The sequence below is a fragment of the Mustela putorius genome, unplaced genomic scaffold (genome assembly GCF_011764305.1).
Source record: "Mustela putorius furo isolate JIRA1106 unplaced genomic scaffold, ASM1176430v1.1 tig00000407_pilon_pilon_pilon, whole genome shotgun sequence".
NCBI lineage: Eukaryota > Metazoa > Chordata > Mammalia > Carnivora > Mustelidae > Mustela > Mustela putorius.
The window spans coordinates 6,702,471-6,723,352 of record NW_025421373.1 but is presented as its reverse complement, the minus strand read 5'-3'; the positions used below and the strand labels follow the sequence as shown (position 1 = coordinate 6,723,352).

General features: G+C 45.9%; 1 protein-coding gene across 2 annotated transcripts in view; it reads left to right on the top strand.

The window, feature by feature from the left end:
- MTMR12 (myotubularin related protein 12) overlaps nt 1–20,882 on the top strand; it is a 72,312-nt gene that overhangs the window by 14,499 nt on the left and 36,931 nt on the right. For both annotated transcript variants that reach the window (XR_006606587.1, XM_045079448.1), the window contains exons 2-5: nt 14,768–14,828; nt 17,532–17,674; nt 19,228–19,300; nt 20,048–20,178. Coding sequence is in view for 1 of the 2 variants with exons in the window: in XM_045079448.1 (XP_044935383.1) it covers nt 14,768–14,828; nt 17,532–17,674; nt 19,228–19,300; nt 20,048–20,178 (408 nt within the window). In the remaining variant the exon portion in view is untranslated. The remainder of the gene's footprint in view (nt 1–14,767; nt 14,829–17,531; nt 17,675–19,227; nt 19,301–20,047; nt 20,179–20,882) is intronic.

Here is a 20,882-nt window from a genome sequence, read left to right as displayed (position 1 = left end):
GAGGGTTGCTGGAGGGGAGGTGGGGGATGGGGTAGCTGGGTGATGGGCTAGGTGATGTGATGAGCACTGGGTGTTGTACACAGCTGATGAATCATTGAACTCTACCTCTGAAGCTAATAATACACTATATGTTAATTAACTAAATTTAAATACAAAAGTAAAATTTAAAAAAAATACACTTAGGTGTGGCCTCAGCCTCCAGTTTGTGTCGCTGGTTGGGGAGGCAGACAAGGTAAAAGATTGTTGCGCTACTGGAGGGAGGGTGGACCAGAGAGAGCTTCACAGGGGTCTTGAACTTCGGGTAGATAATGCATTGACCGGCCCGTGGCCGCCCTGGGGGCTAGATGGCGGCAGGGTGGCTGTGGTCACGGCAGTGTGCAAGGTGAGAGCTGATGGTGGCTGAAAGTAAGAGCGGCAGCGGGGATGGGCCGATGTGGACGGGTTCTGGAGCGATCGATAAAGCCGAGCAGACAGGATAGGAGGGCCAGGGAGTAGTTAGGACTCCTGGGAAAAAAAAGAATGACTCCTGGGTGAAGCGAGGCGTGCGGGTGAAATGGGTGATGGGGACAAAGGAGGGCACTTGTGGTGAACAGTGCGCGTTGTATGGAAGTGTAGAACCACTGTATTGTACACCTGACACTACTATTACACTGCATGTTCACTAACTGGAATTTAAATAAACCCCTTTTTTAAAAAAGGAAGGAAGGAAGGACTCCTGGGTGTCAGCTGATGCGACTGACCATCGAATCAGAGCCCCGAGGAAGATGGACAGGCTGGGGGAGAGCGGGGAAGTGATGAGCTGATTTTGAAATGTGAATTTGGGGGATGTTAGGAACATTCCAGTGCAGGTGGCCAGGCGGCTGTTGGGGTGTCCAGGCCTGGAGCGCTGAAGAGGGACCTGGAGTAGCGAGTCACTGGGGCTCATCCTCTCTGTTGCTGGAAGTGCCGTGGGTGGGCGAGCTTACGAGGGAACACAGGTCCTGTGAGGAGGGAGGAGGACCCTGTCCGAAAGGAGACTTGCGGAAGAGCAGCCGGAGAGTGGTTATTTGGCCTAGAACTCATTTCTGCTGATTTCCAGGGCTCAGGATAAATGACACTTCCTGAGAGTAGCAGTCTCTCTGACCCCGTCCGAATGTGGCTGGATGCCCCTGCTCTGCTCCCATCAGCCTGTCGCCTGTCCTTCTCCAAACGCAGCCGCTCGCACACGGCTCTGTTACAGCTTGTGCTGTGCTCCGCGCCTGCTGCTCTGGGAAGACCGAGGCCGTGGGTTCTCTCCTGGATTCGTGGTGCTGGAATACAGCGAAAGAAGTGACAGCTCAGTCCGTGGAAGAGTCTGTGGAAGGCCGGGAGGCAGAGTCCTGGAGATGGCTGTGGCCAGCCGGCAGAGGCAGTTGGACTGTAGTGAGGAACACGATTCTGATCAGGCCGACTGAGGCTCCAGTCCCACCTCACTTAACCTTGGCCAGCTTGGGTTCCTCATCTGTGACATGAGAACGCTGATAGCCGCTAACAGAGTCGTGAGGACTGCAGGAGCTGGTGCATTCTTTGTACGATCTTCTGTCCACCTCTAGTATTTATGGCACCGTTTGCCCAGTGTTCCAATGATTACTTTTTATTTGTCTGAAGTTAGGGAGGGCAGAAGTCACTTATTTATCTTTAAATCCTATGCACTTGGCATTAGGATGTTCAGGAGCTTTTTGTTGAAGTGAATTGGTGCATATTAGAGATGGGTCACCTTGCTGCTCAGAGTAACCCAGATCCCGCCCAAGTGTTGACTCCCAGGTTTTGCCCCTCGGGCTCATTAGAGCCCTGTGATTTGGGCCCCTCCTCAGAAATCTAGTTCGGAGAAGGGATCACAGTGACAATTTGTTAATGCCAGGCCTGCTGTGTGATATGGATTCTGGTAGGTGTGTCTCCTTGGGGCCATACACTTGCTGAAGAATGGGTGGCAGTTCTCAGTCTTATCTGGCGTACGTTGCCAGCATAGGAGTGCTTCTGGCTCCTGGGGTGGGGGTGATGTTGGGTGGGGGGGATGGTCAGCTGCCCCTCCTGGGGAAGGTTGATATTCGCAGTGGGAAAAGGAACAGATGCAGCAATTTTTTTTTTTTTTAAGATTATTTATTTATTTATTTGACAGAGAGAGATCACAAGTAGGCAGAGAGGCAGGCAGAGAGAGAGAGGAGGAAGCAGGCTCCCCGCTGAGCAGAGAGCCCGATGAGGGACTCCATCCCAGGACCCTGAGATCATGACCTGAGCCGAAGGCAGTGGCTTAACCCACTGAGCCACCCAGGCGCCCAAGATGCAGCAATTTTTGATCTGTGGGGTGGAATGTCTGGAAACTGGAAGACTTGTTATTCATGCCCTTAACGTCTTTTAAAATTAAAACAAAAGGAATACCCAAATCATTGGGGTAAATGATGGAATAAGAAATTAACAACAACAAAAAACCCCCAACTCCTGTCCTAGCACCGTGGCAGAACTGTTCTCCATTTCTGTTCAGACACTGTTCTAACTGAATTCAGGCCACTGGGATACCCTAGTTTTGAAAATGTGGACACGCGGAGACTGCTGGCAGCCGTCCGTGCATTCTTCTGTGCCGTCATGGCACAAAATGTCCACGCTCAGAGGGAGTAGCAAGAGGTGCTGCACAAAGCATTTGGTCCATTTTTAACTGCCACATTTGTTGAAAATTTGCAGCATTTTCAAATGAGTTCATTCTCAGAGATCTTGCAGAGTTCAGGAAAAGTCTGTCAGTGTAACTAGGTGAATCAGTTTTGTGTGATTATTATTATTACTTTTTTAAGATTTTATTGATTTGACAGACAGAGATGACAAGTAGGCAGAGAGACAGGCAGAGAGAGAGAAGAGGAAGGAGGCTCCCCGCGGAGCAGAGAGCCCGATGTGGGGCTCAATCCCAGGACCCTGGGATCATGACCTGAGCCGAAGGCAGAGGCCTTAACCCACTGAGCCCCAGGCGCCCCAGTTTTGTGTGATTATTAAAGAGCCATGCTTTTCTACCTTTTTCCCCCTACACATTGAACCAAGATAGTTAATTGGGGTCAGTAAGGACTTTGATCCCATGTTTCATTGCTCTGGAAGTAAGATTGGTCCCATTTGCTGGTTAGGCAGCTGGGTAGGGAGTGTCAAGAGTTGAAGGATGGGGGGACCGAAGGAGTACAGGGTCAAGAGGAAGTCCAGGCCCCCCTCTGAAACCAGGGGGCAATTTAAGAAAGCATAGAGGCGGGCGCCTGGGTGGCTCAGTGGGATAAGCCTCTGCCTTCAGCTCAGGTCATGATCTCAGGGTCCTGGGATCAAGCCCCGCATTGGGCTCTCTGCTCGGCAGGGAACCTGCTTCCCCACTCCCCCTCTGCCTGCCTCTCTGCCTACTTGTGATCTCTCTGTCAAGTAAATAAATAAAATATTTAAGAAAAAAAAAAAAAAGAAAGCACAGAGGCAGCTGTCACTCCGTGTGAGTTGAATTGGCTGTAGGATCCTGGGATGACGCCAGCCCCATCTTCGGCTGTTGCGCTCCTGCAGTTCTAACTGGACAGCCTTCACGATTTCTGCTCTTTCTGGATTAATGCCACACACATGACAGGCTTGAATGGAATGCACTCTTTCTCCAGTACTTTACCATATGATGAGAGCATTTGGTGATGCCATCCATAGTAACGGCGCAAGCCTAGACAGATACTGTATCTGAAGCCATATGTTTCTCTGGTCCCTGCTCAAGTGATTTTAAAACCTCTCACTTCTTGGTCATTACTAATTAAATTAGTCAAGGAAATCTTTTGAATATGTTGCATGTGAAAGGTTTGTGTGGGGGGGTTCTGGGGATATTTGGTGAGCAAAAAAACAAAACAAAACAAAGATGTGTCCTCAAGGAGTTTAGATTGGTGGGGAGGTAGAGTTAAATAATTACATAACAAATGTGAAATTTAACTATGGCAAGGGCTCCGAGGAAGAGAGAGACGGGGGGCTGTGAGAACCCAGTAACAGAAATGGCCCTTGTCCTGAGAGCTGATGAATACTTAGATTCACAGGGCAGAGAAGGGGAGAAGCATTCTGTAGAAGGAGCATCCTGTGGAAACACCTCAGGATGGGAAGGAGCAGGTATGGGAGGCTGAAAGAAGGCCAGTGTGGCCAACACGCAGACTGAGGAGGAGAATGGTAGGCAGGCAGAGTGACCAGGTGGGTAAGGGCCAGGCTGCACAGGGCCTCATAGGCCGCATCAGGGCACCATCTTCATCCCGCCAATAATGCAAACAAACTGTGCTCTGACAGGCTCGCTGCTTCTTTAGGGTGGAGAACGGATTAGAAAGTGGGCGGATGCAAGTAGACTGGCTGGCAAGACCACCTCCAAGTGGGAGATGGCAGCTTGAACAAGGTGATACTGGTGGAGATAAGGGAGGAACATGGATTCTAGAAACATTGAACCCGTGATACTGATGCAGTTTGGTGGTAGGTGGGATCTTGAGGCTGACAGAGGAGGGAGGTGTAAAGAGACTGTTAGGTTGGCCTCCAGACTACGTGTTCTTCAAGGGAAGCATGGACTTGGCAAGGCAGTACATAGCAGTATTCATCATGGCTGGAGCCTTTCCTGGAGTGTTGTGCATCGGAAGATTCCCACTGAACCCTCAAGGGTTTGTTGGGGTGACAGCTCAGAGACTTCTGCCTCAGGGGACCCAGGAGAACAAGTCACAAGAGGTAGTCACAAGAGCTCGGGAGGAGTTGAAGAAGCCCCAGGCAGAGCACTTCTCTGTGTGGCCAGCTCTTGCTCCTGGCCGGAGGTGTTTTCAGTTTTTGTTTTTTTCCCTTTGGCCTCTTGTTCCCTGTCTGCAGCACACTTTGCGGTTTTCCCTGGGGACTTCCTATGATTCTTGGTTTGACTTGGTTTCGGGTGGGTCTAGCAGATATATTCACTGATCATTTTGTCCCATTTTTCCTTCCTTCCATGTAAGGGGCCATGTGGCATCCTCTAAGGACACGGACCAAGACAGCTACGAGGTTGGACTTCACCTCCACACATACTAGCCATCCTGGTCGGGTGTCTTCATCTGCAAAATGGAGATAATAGTGGGCCTAAAAACGCCACTTCAAAGGCTTGCCATAAGGATTAAAGAAGTTAATAAGTATCAAACCCGTAAAACAATGCCTGACACAAACAACTCAAGAAATACTTACACCCTGCGGCTGGGTGGCTCAGTAGGCTAAGGTTTTTGATTTCAGCTCAGGTCGTGATCTCAGGGTTGTGAGATTGAGCCCTGCGCATGGAGCCTGCCTGAGTCTCTCTGCCCCTGCCCCCTCTGTGCCTCCCCCCACCAAAATAATATATTTATCATTATTCACCTCTCAGTCTCCCTAAGGACTGGTCTTTGTAACTGTCCTCTTTGGCATTTACAGAGTGGACATTTGTGATTTCTGTAGTCCACAAGTGACTCCTGAGTCATGATTTACTAATCGTAGTGTTGATAGGGAAGAGATTGTATTTACTTATCCAATTGTAAATATCAGGTCGGATAGCCTTTAGTCACTCATCCAATAGATTTTCCCATGAAGACAATAGCTTACACACACTCAGAATGCAGCATGAGCGGGAGTGGGGTGTCCATGTGCGAATTTGATCCTGTCCTCTAACCCACTCCGAGATCCATGTTCAGACTCGGCGCTTCCAGACGTGGGTGCCCCTGTACCCTTGTTGGTAACTGCTTCCCCTCGCTTTCATTTAACTGTGCTCATTCTCCCACAATCAACAAGCAACGGATGTTACAACTCTTTCTCTTTCTCGGACACATTGAGATATTAACTCCATGTTTGTCAGTCCTTTGTTTTTCTGCGTAGTTCAGAAAGCTGTTGTAGGGGTGCCTGAGTGGCTCAGTTGGTTAAGTGTCTGCCTTTGGCACGGGTCATGATCCCAGGGTCCTGGGATTGAGCCCCATGTCAGGCTCCCTGCTCAGCAGGGAGAGCCTGCTTTTCCTTCAGCCAACTCTCCCTGCTTGTGTGCTCTCTCTCTCTGTCTCAAATAAATAAATAAATAAAATAGTTTTTAAAAAAAAAGAAAAAAAAGCATCTGTCTTTTGCTCAGGTCATGATCCCAGGGTCTTGGGATTGAACCCCATGTTGGGCTCCCTGCTCAGTGGGGAGTCTGCATCTCCCTTTCCTCTACTCTCCCCACTCCTGTTGTGCGCTCTCGCTTTCTCTCTCTCAGACAACTAAAATCTTAGGAAAAAAAGCTGTTGTAAAATACAGGAGTGAGGGGGCGCCTGGGTAGCTCAGTGGGTTAAAGCCTCTGCCTTTGGCTCAGGTTGTGATCCCAGGGTCCTGGGATCAACCCCTCCATCAGGCTCTCTGCTCAGCAGGGAGCCTGCTTTCTCCTTTCTCTCTGCCTGCCTCTTCCCCTACTTGTGATCTGTCAAATAAATTAAAAAAAAAATATAGGAGTGAGGACACAGGACATAGCCAATGAGACTCCATGCTGCCTTTTCTGACTCCTCCCCACCACCCAAACAGATAGCTTCCCAAATTAAAAGAAAAAAATTAAGTTTTTTGAGGGGAGGATTTTAAAGTTTATTTATTTACTTTTTTAGTAATCTTTACACCCAGTTTGGGGTTAGAATCCATGACCCTGAGATCAAAAGTCCCATGTTCTTCTAGCTGAACCAGCCAGACACCTGGGTAAGTTTTTTTTTTTTTGGTTTTTTAGTTTTTTTAATGATTTTCTTTGTATACAATGACTTATTGGAGTCCCTTCAGCTATTTCTCTTCTTAGGACTGTTTTCTATTTTGTTTTGGGAATGGCTATTTGATGGTAGTGATCATGGTACTTATTTTTTTCTGAGTTTTTGTAAGAATTGGATAGTGTATAATTTATAATTATTTTGAACTATTAACCAGAGAAAGGTTAGATACTAGTGATGGTTGCCTACAGGTAGCTCCTTAAATTATACTGCTTAAGAACTTACATAGGTTTTTATTCTCAATTTGATACCAACTTTAAACAACTTACTCTCAAGAGAATCAACTATGGTGTGGTGCCTGGGTGGTTCAGTGGGTTGGGCCTCTACCTTCGGCTCAAGTCATGATCTCGGGGTCCTGGGATTGAGCCCTGCATCGGGCTCTCTGCTTGGCAGGGAGACTGCTTCCCCCTCTCTCTCTGCCTGCCTCTCTTCCTACTTGTGATCTCTCTCTCTCTGTGTCAAGTAAAATATAATAAAATCTTAAAAAAAAAAAGTCAGCTATGGAGAAAGCTTTACTTTTCGTACAGCTTATTGGAGCAGTCCCTTCCTCAAATGCAGTGTTCTCTCTCTTTTTTTTTTAAGATTTTATTTATTTATTTGACAGACAGAGACCACAAGTAGGCAGAGAGGCAGAGAGAGAGGGGAAAGCAGGCTCCCTGCTGAGCAGAGAGCCTGATGCAGGGCTCGATCCAAGGACCCTGAGATCATGACCTAAGCAGAGGCTTAACCCACTGAGCCACCCAGGCGCCCCAAATATGGTGTTCTCTTAAAGAAGCCATTAGTCTACTCTCTGGGTCTTGCAGTGGGTTCAAAGTATTTTGTGTTGCAGGAGATAAAACACAAAATGACCATTTCTAACTCATTGTGGGCTTCTAGAAACAAATTCTTTTTTTTTTTTTTAAGATTTTATTTTTATTTGACAGAGACAGCGAGAGAGGAACACAAGCAGGGGGAGTGGGAGAGGGAGAAGCAGGCTTCCCACCGAGAGCAGGGAGCCCAGGACGTTGAGATCATGACCTGAGCTGAAGGCAGGTGCCTAACGACTGAGCCACCCAGGCACCCCAAAACAAATCCTATTAAGTGAAAAATGCCATTTCTTTTTCTTTTGCTTCAGATATTCCTGTATACTCTGTCTTACGGAATTATGGCCACCTTGGGTGTCACTAACTGCAGGAGCTTCTGATCCACAGAAAAGAATTCAGAGTAGATTCAATTTAGTTTAATGTGGGAAATAGGACTGAGAGAGAAGTAGAAATTTTTCTTACTCTTGTGACAGAATCTTGAATAATTGTAACTCTAATTCTAGAGTGAATTCTTTTTTTTTTTTTTTTTTTTAAGATTTTATTTATTTGACAGAGAGAAATCACAAGTAGATGGAGAGGCAGGCAGAGAGAGAGGGGGAAGCAGGCTCCCTGCTGAGCAGAGAGCCCGATGCGGGACTTGATCCCAGGACCCTGAGATCATGACCTGAGCCGAAGGCAGCGGCTTAACCCACTGAGCCACCCAGGCGCCCCTAGAGTGAATTCTTTATTTACTCAGAAGAAAGGACAAGAGAATGAAAGCAGTCAAGAAGCACAGATACTGTTATGACCAACAGTGATAACTCCCATTTCCTGAACAAGTGTGCCAGGCGTTTGCATACATTTTCCTTCAAGCCTCATATTAGATAGTATTGTTTCCATTTCCATAGGAGCAAGTGAAAGCTCAGCCAGGCGAAATGACACTCCCAAGGTCATGTCTGTAGAGCAGAGCTGGATTTGATCTGTGGCCCCATTTCTGTATTCTTTCTGATGTTAGTGCCTACACTGAGAGAAGTTTGGAGAAACAAGGGGGGAAACAAAATTTATTAGTATTATGCTGTATTAAAAAGACAGCTTTCTGCTGTTAAAAAAAGGTAGATTTCACCCTAAGATGCTCATAGATTCCCACCTAATATGTGGGTGCAAATACATTTGCCCCCTCAGATTTTCTATTTTAGCAGAGAAAACAAGTGTATTAAATACCCATTTGAGAGCAGTAGAGCGACTTGCAGGAAATAAAGTGTCTCTGGTGTGTCTTTTTCGCACTTTGGTGCCAAATGTGATTGAAAGAAATTGTTTTGGAACCTTTAGGGACGTTGGCTCTTGGAATTTGCCCTTCTGGCTGGATGAAATTAAACAAAAACTGAGAATAACAATCAGTTTTTGACTCAAAGCCCTAATAAACAGTGAAGGGTTGATGTGAAGCATTTTGGCATCTGGAAACATTCTGGCTTATGAGAGCTTCATTGCCGAATCCCCCTCCAGAGCCCCCCACTCTTTTCAAGGTCAATCGCTTTCTGGTAGGGCCCCTTTTCTGCCTTTCCTGAGGTGCCTTAGGTCTGTCACACTTTTGTGAATATGTGCAATTTAAATGTGAACTTGGTAAGAAACTAGAGAATTTACTTTTTAAGAATCAGTGGAATGAAAACCAGGCTGCTTTTCAGCCTCTCAGCAGATTCTCAGGAGTGTTGGCTGACTTTGGTTTTCACATGCTTTTGTCCTGGATGTGGCAGACCCTTGTACAGTGAAGTACAGTTCTCCTAAGGGAAGTCTCCTAATTTGTCCTAATCAGTTTTGTAATAAGAGACTGGTTTCCTACTACAGGCAGTGGGTATCACAGCCATTTTCCCTTTTGTAGTAGGAAACCAGAGACCGTATTTGTTAGAACTGATACTTAGCAGGGAAGAATGTGACTTCTGGAACTCGTCAGGGATTGGACTGTACCCTGGATTAGTGATTTATTTCCTATAAAAGGAAAGTTCCAGAACCTCTTTAAGCCTCATTTTCTTCATTTTAAAATGGAGACAATACCACTGCTAGAGTAGTGCAGATTAATGAGATATTAAGGAAGACCACTTACTTGGCACATAGTAGCAGCTTAGTAAGTGTTAGTTGGTTGTTACTGTCATTACGGTGAAAGCCTGCAGTTGAAGTGAAGGCTGAGCCTGACAGACTGAGGAGGGCTTTGATGGCCATGCACAGGCTTGGACACATCTGTGTTTACTGCTCCGAAATCCTTTTGTCTTCATGATTTTCTGCAGGCCTCAAAGTAGATGAGGTTGCTCTCCAAACTGTGTTGTGGATGAATAAAGTTTTGTTATAATTCTTTAGTGGCATTTGAGGCAGGGGCTCACATTTGATAGTGTGGCATTAGTGGCATTTGATGATTTTTCTTGGGTGCTGGCTTTTCAGCAGCAGTGTGATCTTACTGTGTTATTCTGACCTCTCCTTACACGGTCTGAGCTCTAAAGGCAGTTTGAGGGATCGTGGCAGTTTTAGTAGGAAGTTGAGCCCCGTGAGGAATCTTGGTGGTATTTCTGTCATCCCTCTCCGAAGCTGAAAGTCCCACACGCTTCATCGAGTACGTGGCTTCTCAGTGACTTAGCTAGCTGCTCTCTGTGTTTTCCCTTTTCTCCCTCACACCTGTTACTGGTCAGCGACTTGTCGCCACCATCCAAATGTATTTAACATTATTCTAAGGAAGAAGAGGAGTCAGTACGTTTAAAATGAAAAATGTGTATTAAGCTTTTGGGGCATTTGACAAAGATGATGATGACTGGGAAAAGGTCTCCAGCTCTTTCCCTTTTTCTTTCAGGAAATGTTCTAGTGGGTTGATACTCATCCCCCTGAGAATTCGGTTGCTTGTTGTGACAGTGTTCTGCAATGGAGAGAGCGGGTCTGTTGGAGGAGTCTTTCCTTTCTTGTGAGGGAAAGCCAAGAAGGACCCGGCTTCCTTTCCGGACACGCATGCTCAGATTCACATCACTTGCACAGGTCTCTTGTGCATTATCTTGTAAGGCAGGGAGTAGGGATCTTAATTCCATTCTTTTAGATGGGGACACTGAGGCCAGGCACTTGCCCAAGGTCCCTTTGATATTTTTGTAGGCTAGAACCATACAAAGCGTTCCTCATTTAGTCCTGTGATTTTTCCCGAAAGACCTGTATCAGAGATAGTAAATGCTATGTGCTTAACTCACTGCGCTGTTTAAAATCCTACATGGGCTCCTCATACCCTTGGACTAAAGCCCAAACTCCTTAGAATGGCCTAAAACCCACCACTCACGCCACCGTCTTTCTCACCTCACAGAATTAACTTGCGTCTGTGTCTTTGCATCTCTTCTGTCTACTTGACCGTCCCTTGAACTCTTGCACATTCCTTAGGAGCCACTTGCCTAGAAGCATTGAGGGCATTTGGAGAAGCACTAGAAGCACTTGTTTGAACAGTCTCCCCTCTCCCAACTCCTCCCCTCTTTTGTGCTCCTGGAGCCCCACGTCAATACCTTTATTCATAGCATCCATCATGTGTTGTCCAAGAGTGTTAATGTTGTCTGTTCTCCCCCTGGACTGCAGACTCCTGTTTACCTAGCACTTGGGATTCATTTAAATTACCTTTGTGGGGACGCCTGGGTGGCTCAGTTGGTTAAGCAGCTGCCTTCGGCTCAGGTCATGATCCCGGCGTCCTGGGATCGAGTCCCACATCAGGCTCCTTGCTCAGCAGGGAGCCTGCTTCTCCCTCTGCCTCTGCCTGCCATTCTGTCTGCCTGTGCTCGCTCGCTCCCCCCTCTCTCTCTGATAAATAAATAAAATCTTTAAAAAATAAATAAATAAATAAATAAATAAATTACCTTTGTGTCTTAGAAATCTTTTCTTTCTTCCCATGAATAACCTCAGTTACCTTTAGAAACCTAGCATCCTCTGCTTAAAATATGTGTGTGTGTGTGTCTGTGTGTGTGTATAAATGTGTATGTATATACAAATACATGTATGACTTAGTTTAGAAGTGACTACGAGGTGTTATGGTTTGGAGGCTTCATACATCCTTGCTTCATCTAAAACCTACACACTGGGCACCTGAGTGGCTCAGTGGGTTAAAGCCTCTGCCTTCGGCTCAGGTCATGATCTCAGGGTCCTGGGATCGAGTCCCGCATCGGGCTCTCTGCTCAGGAGGGAGCCTGCTTCCTCCTCTCTCTCTGCCTGCCTCTCTGCCTACTTGTGATCTTTCTCTATCAAATAAATAAATAAAATCTTTAAAAAAAAAAACCTACACACTGAGGCTGTAGAAGCTAGTTGTGGCATTTCATTCTTGGCTGCCAATCTTTCTTGTGGGGTAGCAGCTATGACAGGGGTCCTAATCCTATAGCCCTGGATGTATTATTGTACATTGATATATTATAATATGTGATTCTAGTCATTGATGTTTTCTGTATTGTTAATGCGGTTGACCTAAGTCAGTAATTCCCTTGGTGACAACCAGAAGCCACCGTAACTAAGGTAGGTGAACAAAAGGATTTATTGTAAGGATGCAGGTGTGGTTCATGGAGCTGTGGGGCAAAGGTGTGGCTGGGCCTCAGTGGAGCCTGGGACTGTGAAAGTGCAGGCTTTTCTTTCCACATAACCTTCTCACGATTCTCATTCTCTGCAGAACAGCCTTCTCTTTCTTTCTTTTTTTTTTTTTTTAAGATTTTTTATTTAGTTATTTGAGAGAGAGAGGTCACAAGTAGGCAGAGAAGCAGGCTCTCTACTGAGCAGAGAGCCTGATTCGGGGCTCGATTCCAGGACCCTGGGATCGTGACCTGAGTTGAAGGCAGAAGCTTAACCCACTGAGCCACCCAGGCGCCCCCAGAACAGCCTTTTCTGCTTTACCATCCTTGTGACCAAATTTACAAGGTTGTAGTTTAAGTAGCCAGCTTGGTTAACTTCTTTTAGACTTTCAGCCAAATTAATTGGGGACATAAAATGATTAACTCTTCAAGGGACCACTGTCTGCTTCCCAGGCATTTGATGGCGAAGCAGTGGTTCACTCCAGGAACTTGGGGGAGCAGAGAATAGTTGTTTGGGGAAAGGGAGTTTTCGTTAGGACAGAATCCTGAAAGGTTTCTCCTGATTGTTTTGTTTATAGAATATAAAGAAAGAAGTCTACTAACCATTTCAAGAATTGATACGGGTAGTTGTAAGTTGTATAAATTCTTTATCATTAGAAGATGCTACTTGCGCAGACATAGTAGTCGGGCTAGTCCTCTCCAAGCCGGCTGCAGTGTTTGAACTGAATTCTAAGCACTAGTCAAGATGATCACTAGTTTTCAAATAGCTGAGTGAATTTAATGAATAGTTTTCCTATCTCCTTAGAGAAAGATGACAGACCTGTCAAGAATAATTGTGCTTTAATTTAGTGCCATGACAATGGCAGACGATGAAAGCTCCATGAGAATTTCCAAATAAGCAAAACACTCAGAGCATTTCTGTATGCAGGATGCACAACGTAGAGTAATGCATCAAAGTCCTCTGGGGATCTTTTTGCAAAACCAAGGGCTCAGCTGGATGCCTAGCACTCTGATTCCTTATACTTGTGATGAGGCTTGAGTACCTGCAGAGGTAACAAGATCCCCAGATGACGTGACACTCCCCAAGTCTAGAGGCACTGCTTCTTCGGAAGGACCTGATTTATTGGCATCTTTTGAGATGGGAACTGTGACGATCTCTAAAATATAGCATGCTCAAAGTGGGTTCTCTGAGGGGCACCTGGGTGGCTCACTCACTGAAGTACCTGACTTTGGCTCCTGTCGTGATCTCAGAGTCCTGGGATTCAGCCCCCACCCCCAGTGGAGGTCCCCCACACTCAGTGGGGCGTCTGCTTCTCCCTCTGCCCTTCCCCCTGCTTGTGCTCATACTCTGTCTTTATCTGAAATAAAAATCTTTTTTAAAATAATGGGTTTTCTGAAACAGCTGTGATTTTCTTCTTCAGCTTCAAGATTTCAGTGTTCAGTATTTCAGTCTGAATTCACAACTTCAGGAAACTCCTACCACCTAGAGCCTCATGCCAAAGAACAAAACAAATTCTGATTTTATTTGTTAATAGAGCTGGTTGTGTCATGTAGAATTTTCCACAGTGGGGATTTGGCTGGCTGCAACCCCATGGTATCATTTAACATGTTTCTCTGACCCAGTGTTTCTTATAAATTGGTAGATTGATATAGAAACCCAGGCCGGTTGAGGATAGATATTTTGGAAGACTATGTAATAAATGGTGTGGTAGATTGCCTTAGGAGGCCCACCAGGCCTTTTTGTTACGTCAGCACCCATGTATGACCTTTACCTTGTTCCACTAATTCATTAACGATTGCTAATTATCTTTGAAAACCCCCCAGGGGCGCCTGGGTGGCTCAGTGGTTTAAGCTGCTGCCCTCGGCTCAGGTCATGATCTCAGGGTCCTGGGATGGAGTCCCGCATCGGGCTCTCTGCTCAGCAGGGAGCCTGCTTCCCTCTCTCTCTGCCTGCCTCTCCATCTACTTGTGATTTCTCTCTGTCAAATAAATAAATAAATAAAATATTTAAAGAAAAAGAAAAAGAAAACCCCCCAAACAGGGAATCCAACATGAAGGCATTTGAAGATCTTTTCACTGAGAAACAGTGACAAAGAACCTGGCCTTGATTCCTTCTTAGAACTGATTGTATCCCATTGCCCTGCCTTGGGGTATTAGGTAATTTGGAATGTTTTCCCATCTATATGTACTGCGTGTAGGTATGCTAGAGAATAGATGGATCAGTATTGACTTGACACATTCCTGTTTTCCTGTTCTTATCTTCAAGCTTTACATATGTCCATTTTCTCTCAAGAACACACAGTCATCTTTTGTTTTTGATCCTTGGTTCTCCCTGGAGGAAGAAGGGAGTCATGCTGTGGAATGTCTCCCATTCCCTTTCTGACTGTGTTGGAGCCGCCTTACTTTCTGTGTGACATTTATTCTTTTAGATAGGGAGGGCCCATCCCTGCCCCTCCAGTGGGGACAACTAATAGTTGTCAGTCCTAACTAGTTTAGTACATTGAACTAAATTCCTGGAATTTTCTGTCTCCCTTTAGTTAAAAATACATTTTTAAAAAGCTTGTCAAAAAAACAAAAAACTCCTGAGGGTATATGATGTTTTAGTGTGTATTGTGAAAGTGTGACTTTACATTATTCATTTTGAGCCCTTAAACAAAGAAAAATATTACCATTTGTTTTTCTCTTTTAGGAAATTCACACAAACGAGAAGGAAGTAACAGAGAAGGAAGTAACTCTTCACTTGTTGCCAGGTAACGGTCCTGTTCGCTTCAGACCTCACGTGCAACTCAAAGCCAGTGATAAATTATGTCATCCCTAGTATTGCTATATATAAGCTCCTTTGTTTTCATCCAGAGATTGTATAATAGGGATGAGCTGGACAAAAATGTGAAGGTCTTTAGTTTAGTCACTATATACCTAGGTCTGAGCATTACAGCATCTGCCAAGAATTTTTCTTGTTTCCCCCCACACCCAAGCTGATGAAAATAAGCCTGGGAAATTTTTTCTTCACAAGCAAATTAGATCATTCTCAGGTGGCTGTACTTGGATGCATCCAGTATTCTGATCCGCACTCGGGAAAATTCTGGTGCCTTATATTCCCCGCGCTCTTCCTGCGGCCTCTAGCTGCCCTGGACTCGCACAGCCCCCGAGGGCTCCAGGGGCAAGTGTGGGAGCCTGCTCCATGGGGAGCCTGCTCCGCTTGTTAAGCGACTACCCCTGATCTCTGCCTCGAGTCTGAGTGCCAGAGTCAGGTGGTCCTGGGGCTTACTAAGGGCTTTGCTCCGTGATCGTCACTGAGAGTCTGAATTGGCTGGATATTTTTGAGATGGAAGAGGGACTATATACCTGAAGTTAATGAAGCTTTACTCTTTCCTGAATTCAGAGACAGAAACTCTTTGGTGGTTGTATCCCCTTCCACGTGTGGGGCTGTCCTGGGGGCTGTGAATTTGGTTCTTCTTCCATTTTCTTTATTCTTATCCCAATAGCTTTTTTTCCCCATTAGACTTTTTAGGTGTATTTTCCCAAAGCAATAGAGGCCTCATTCTGGTACTAATGTTTATTGAGAGGATATGAACATGCACCAGTTTCTGACTGATCCGCCTTGTTTGGTAAATATATTAGGATCCTGAAACTCGGAAGAAAATTTTTTTTCTGAGTTTCAAAGGTGTTTTTCGTTTTGTTTTGTTTTGCTTTTACTAATGATGTCCTAAACCTTAGTCCACATACCACATTGTCCTTCCTTTTCTTGGGTCATAGATCTGGAACTCTCATTTTTATGCACTTTCTCTCCTCTGGATTACTTGATGTGCGCCTCCATTCCCAGACTAGACTGGGATTTTTTTCCAGTTCCCGCCTCCCGCGACTGGAGACTGTCTCTGCCCGCAAGCGGATCGCGATGACACAGCACGTGGGCCTGCAGAGCCGCAGGGGGTGTGGCATTAGCTGCTGCGTGCCCGGGTCTAGTCACCAGCACATGGCCATGGATGGCCTGACCCCAGGTTGCCTGGTCTTGGGGAGACACTATTAGAAGCTGTTTCGCGCTAAGAGTTGAAAGCACAGGAAGCCATGTTCACATATCTTCCACCTTGAACTAGTTGAGACACTTCTGAGCTATTTTAAACTCTGACCAAGCCCCGATTCATTGTTTTCTCTGAGCTCTGTGGTCCCTCTAGAGGCTGACCTAGCGACTGAGCCACCTTCCCATATTTCCTTAGTAATTAACCCCTTGGGAGATGGAAAGTTATACCATAATATGCCTCCCTGATTGTCTCAGTGTCTGAAACTCTTATTTATTTATTTTTTTAAGACTTTATTTATTTGAGATAGAGTGAGAGAGAGCATGAGAGGGAAGAAGGTCAGAGGGAGAAGCAGGCTCCCCATGGAGCTGGGAGCCAGATGCGAGACTCAATCCCAGGATCCTAGGACTATGACCTGAGCCGAAGGTAGTCGCTTAACAGGCTGAGCCACCCAGGTGCCCTCTTCTTTATTTTTATGTTGAAAATTAGACCAAGTGAATTTTGAGCCAAAAAGTACATTCAGAGACATTGGAGATAATATCCAGAGGGCGATTCTAAGGGGAGAGGGTTGTGTTGAAAGAGAAGAACATTCCTTTTCTTTTTCGTTACAGAATATTTGCACTTGGTTTTTTATGTCTTTTCATATCCTTCTCCTTTTTCTGCTCTTGTCCAGACATCCAGTTCTCATAAGCTTCTCTGCTTCTGGGAGCAGCGAACGCTTACGTATCCCAAAATCCCAATCTTCTTGACTGTAAAGTCCTCTGTATCTCCAGGAAATACAGCGGCTCGAGCAGGCGGGCCGCCTGCAGATGCAGCAGGAAAGGTGACACACTGAGAGGAAACACCCTCAGTGAAGAAAGAGAGGAAACCATTTTTTTTCCCACAACCCTCTGACCCCCCTTTTCCTCCCATCCTTGTCTGTGGAGCTGGAATGCATGCGGTCATGCTGCACCTCGGTGTCTGAGGAAGCCGCCTGCAGGCCCTGAGGCCAGGGATGCGCCCCGCGATGGCCCACGCTCCCCACAAAGCAGGCCTGAGCTCTAGAGCGCTGCTAATTCCACGCGTGGAGGGCATCACTCCTGGGGAACGCCTGCTTGGGTCCAAGTAATGGGAGCACTGAGCTCTGTCCTTGCAAGTGTAGCCGAGACCATTCCCGCGTATTGGACACTTTCCTTACTCACAGCAAGAGGATGGGACAGTGCCCTGTGTGAAGATGTCTCTGAGCCATTTTGGTTTCACTGCTCAGGAGTCCCCACTCAGCTTTACCTTCGTGCCCCTGGTTTGCAGCTCCTGCTGTGCCGGGAAGGGTAGAGTCTGAAGGGCTGCCGCGTGTCGTGTGTTTGTCTTTCCCGTGACCAGAGCTGGGGAGGCTGTTACTGTTTGCATACCGTGTGTGCCCTGAGGACTCTCAGGGGGACTTGTTTTGGTTTCGATCAGGTGAACAGCTGCTCTGTGAAGCCAGCACGGTGCTGAAGTATGTCCAGGAAGATTCCTGTCAGCGTGGGATCTATGGGAAGCTTGTCTGCACAGACTTTAAAATCGCTTTCTTGGGCGATGACGAATCTGCGTTGGATAACGATGTACGTATGAGCTGCATTTGGCTGAGTTAGAGGGGAGCAGGGCACTTGTGGCCCCATTGTCTTTTCACCCCAGCTCCTCAGTGGCTCTACCCCACGCCTCCTACAACACATTAAACACAAAGGACAGAAGTCCTTACCGCTGCTTGGCTGTCTATCCTCTGGGATCTCTTTTCAGTGGCAGGACCATTCTAAAATTTCTGTCCAGTGCTTAGAGTCGTGCTGGCTTGCATCTGACTTCGCAGGTTGACGCCATCAACTTCTTCTTTTTTGTATTTCAGCACAATATGTATCCCTCATGGGACTCACATCTCCCCAGATATACTAGTTCCCCACGTTGTCTGTATACTGAACTGTCCCTCAAATTGAGGAACTGAGTTCGATTATGAAACTGATGCTGAATGCAGCACTGGAATTTGGGTTTACTTTGCCCCGAGTTGCAGTGTCCTTGTAAGACTCATCCCTACTTACAGAAAATGGGCAAGTGGCGTGAGGGAGAGGGTGGCTTAAACCCTCGGGGAGCACAGTTTACTGATGCGAAGCCAGCTGGCCTGGCCCCCCCTTGCTGCCTTGGAGTATGGTCTTCCGTGCTGCCATCTGCTCTAGTGGCTTGGCTCCTCGTCCTGCCCAAATACAGACAGCATTCACAGAAACTTGAATCTTTCAGTGTTTTCTTCCTAAACCTGGCTTCATGTAGCTGTCACTCACCAGTTTGCATTTGTGTAGAGAAGTCTTAACTTCTCCAAGTGATTGTGGCATGGCCGGTTTGCCTGGGAGCAGCCCAGGAACGGCCTGTCATGCCTGGGTTAGGAAAAAAAAAAAAAGTGCTTACCAGCTCTCCTTGCATACTTCATCGTCTCTCTCCTAGAGAATGTGGCTGGCTCCATTTCCTGGGGTTTTGTTTGTTTGTTTGTTTGTTTTTTAAAGATTTTATTTATTTATTTGACAGAGAGAGATCACAAGTAGGCAGAGAGGCAGGCAGAGTACAAGAGAGGAAGCAGGCTTGCTGCTGAGCTGAGAGCCGGATGTGGGGCTTGATCCCAGGACCCTGGGATCACGACCTGAGCTGAAGGCAGAGGCTTTAACCCACAGAGCCACCTAGGCGCCCCACCCTGTTTGTTTCTTAGAGGATATACTCAATTTCCCCCCAATAATTGTATTGAGATATAATTAACATAACATCATATTATTTTAAGGAGTATAACATAATGATTTGATACCTGTATATATTGCATAATGATTACTAGAATAGGTTTAGTTAACATCTTTTATCTCATATAGTTATGAAGTTGTTTTCCTTATGACGAGATGATCTTTCTTAGCAACTTTCAAATATACAATGCAGTTTTATTAAGTATAATCACAAGGCTCTACATTACAGCCTGTGATTTCTTTATCATAACAGCAGTTAGTCCCTTTTGACCACCTTCACCCATTTCTTTATGCCCTCTCTGTTTTTCCTAATGTGTAGTTTGGAAAATGGTGATTTTCTCTGCCTATAAATGTTTAATAGGGCATAGAAAGGAGTCACAGTTGTTTCCTTTTGTATCTTTTAGGAAACCCAATTTAAGAATAAGGTTATAGGGGAAAATGACATCACACTCCACTGCGTTGATCAGATTTATGGAGGTAAGCATCTTTTCCCCCGGGGTGTTGCCAGCCTTTAAAAGTAGAGCTGGTAATGATAATATTTCTGTGGTCCTTTACAGTTGACTAAAATTTCCTTACATATTTATTTTGTTTAAATCCGTTTTATGAATGAGAAAATTGAGATACAAAGTGGCTTATTTGGAGCGACCTAGCTGGAGGAGCTTGCACTTGAATTTGGAACCTGTTCCAATCCTTTGCAGTAACATTATAGGCAGATCATACTGTGGCTGTGTTAGGTGTGTAGGTTTTACTCTAAAGACTAATCTGACAAAGATTTGTTGCACTGTACTGTCCTTTCTGCTGAGGGTTAAGCCTCTCTGCTTTGCTTCTATATTTTTGCAGTAAGGGCTTTTTCAGAAGTCATTCAGTAGCCATTTATGATGATCCCAACATCAGTAGGTGCGGTGTGGTCCAAATTGTGGGGCAGGGAGAGAAATGTCCGGAGGGGCCCCTGGCCATAAACCCAAGACTCAACTGTCCTGAAAGCATGTCTCTCCTCCATCTTTTGTAATCTTAACTTTTGGAGTCAGTCCATTTTGAGCTTGTCCAGAGGAAGGAAGAACGCTGCCCATTGTCAGAGAGCTGGGGCCCCTGCTGGCAGTTACATCGAAGGCAGCACCTTTCCTCTTGCTCTAGAGAGGTGTGACTAGTCTGCCTTGTTTCCTCAGCACTAACTTTATGCCTTATAACATGATTTCCCTTTTTGATTTCATCATCGATGTGTAGTGTTTGATGAGAAAAAGAAGCCTCTCTTTGGACAACTGAAGAAATACCCTGAGAAACTCATCATCCACTGTAAAGACCTGCGAGTGTTCCACTTTGGTCTGAGGTACACAAAAGAAGAGGAAGTCAAAAGGGTAACTAGTTACATGTATTTGGAGGTTTTCTTTGCCGTCATGTGTCACCACTGACTCTTACTTTTTGCTTATATTGCACGAAGCGGCAGGGGGGAGCATTTCACTCTGTAAAGCTGAAATTGGTTTATAATCACAGGCTTTGAGTAGAACTGAGAGAGAATTTGGTGAAGCATGCTCGTGTATTATGTGGCACACGCTGCCTTTAATCCTAAAGTTTGGAGTGGTTTTTCTCCTGAGTCCTCTGAAGAGTGGGGGGTGGTAAACCGGGGGCAGGAGGCAAGCTGCTTCTCTGACATCTGACGGCGTTTCCAAAAAGTAGTAGCAGAGCCCCCCAACTCCTGGAGGGAGTTCGTATCTGGGAAGTAGAAGTGTGTGGAAGGAGGAAGAGGTGCATGGGGTAGATGGGCAAAGCCAAGTTACTAAATGAGGCCTGGGATTTTGGACACTAAGGAGACTTAATCTGGTTGCTGGAGCAAATCAGAATGTATAACTGGATGAACTGCTTACAGTGGTCCCTCTGTAACTTCTACGGTTTCTTTTACGGAGGTATCGAAGATCTAAAACTTGCCACTGTCCTGGTAAACCCGTCTGGGGAACCGTGCAGAGCGCCTGCTCCCCTGTTGTTCTGTCTTCAGTTGAGTTACACAGTTACGGGTAATTCCCTGGTTTTCGTTCAGGGAGTGTGGTGGCTCAGTTAGAAAAAT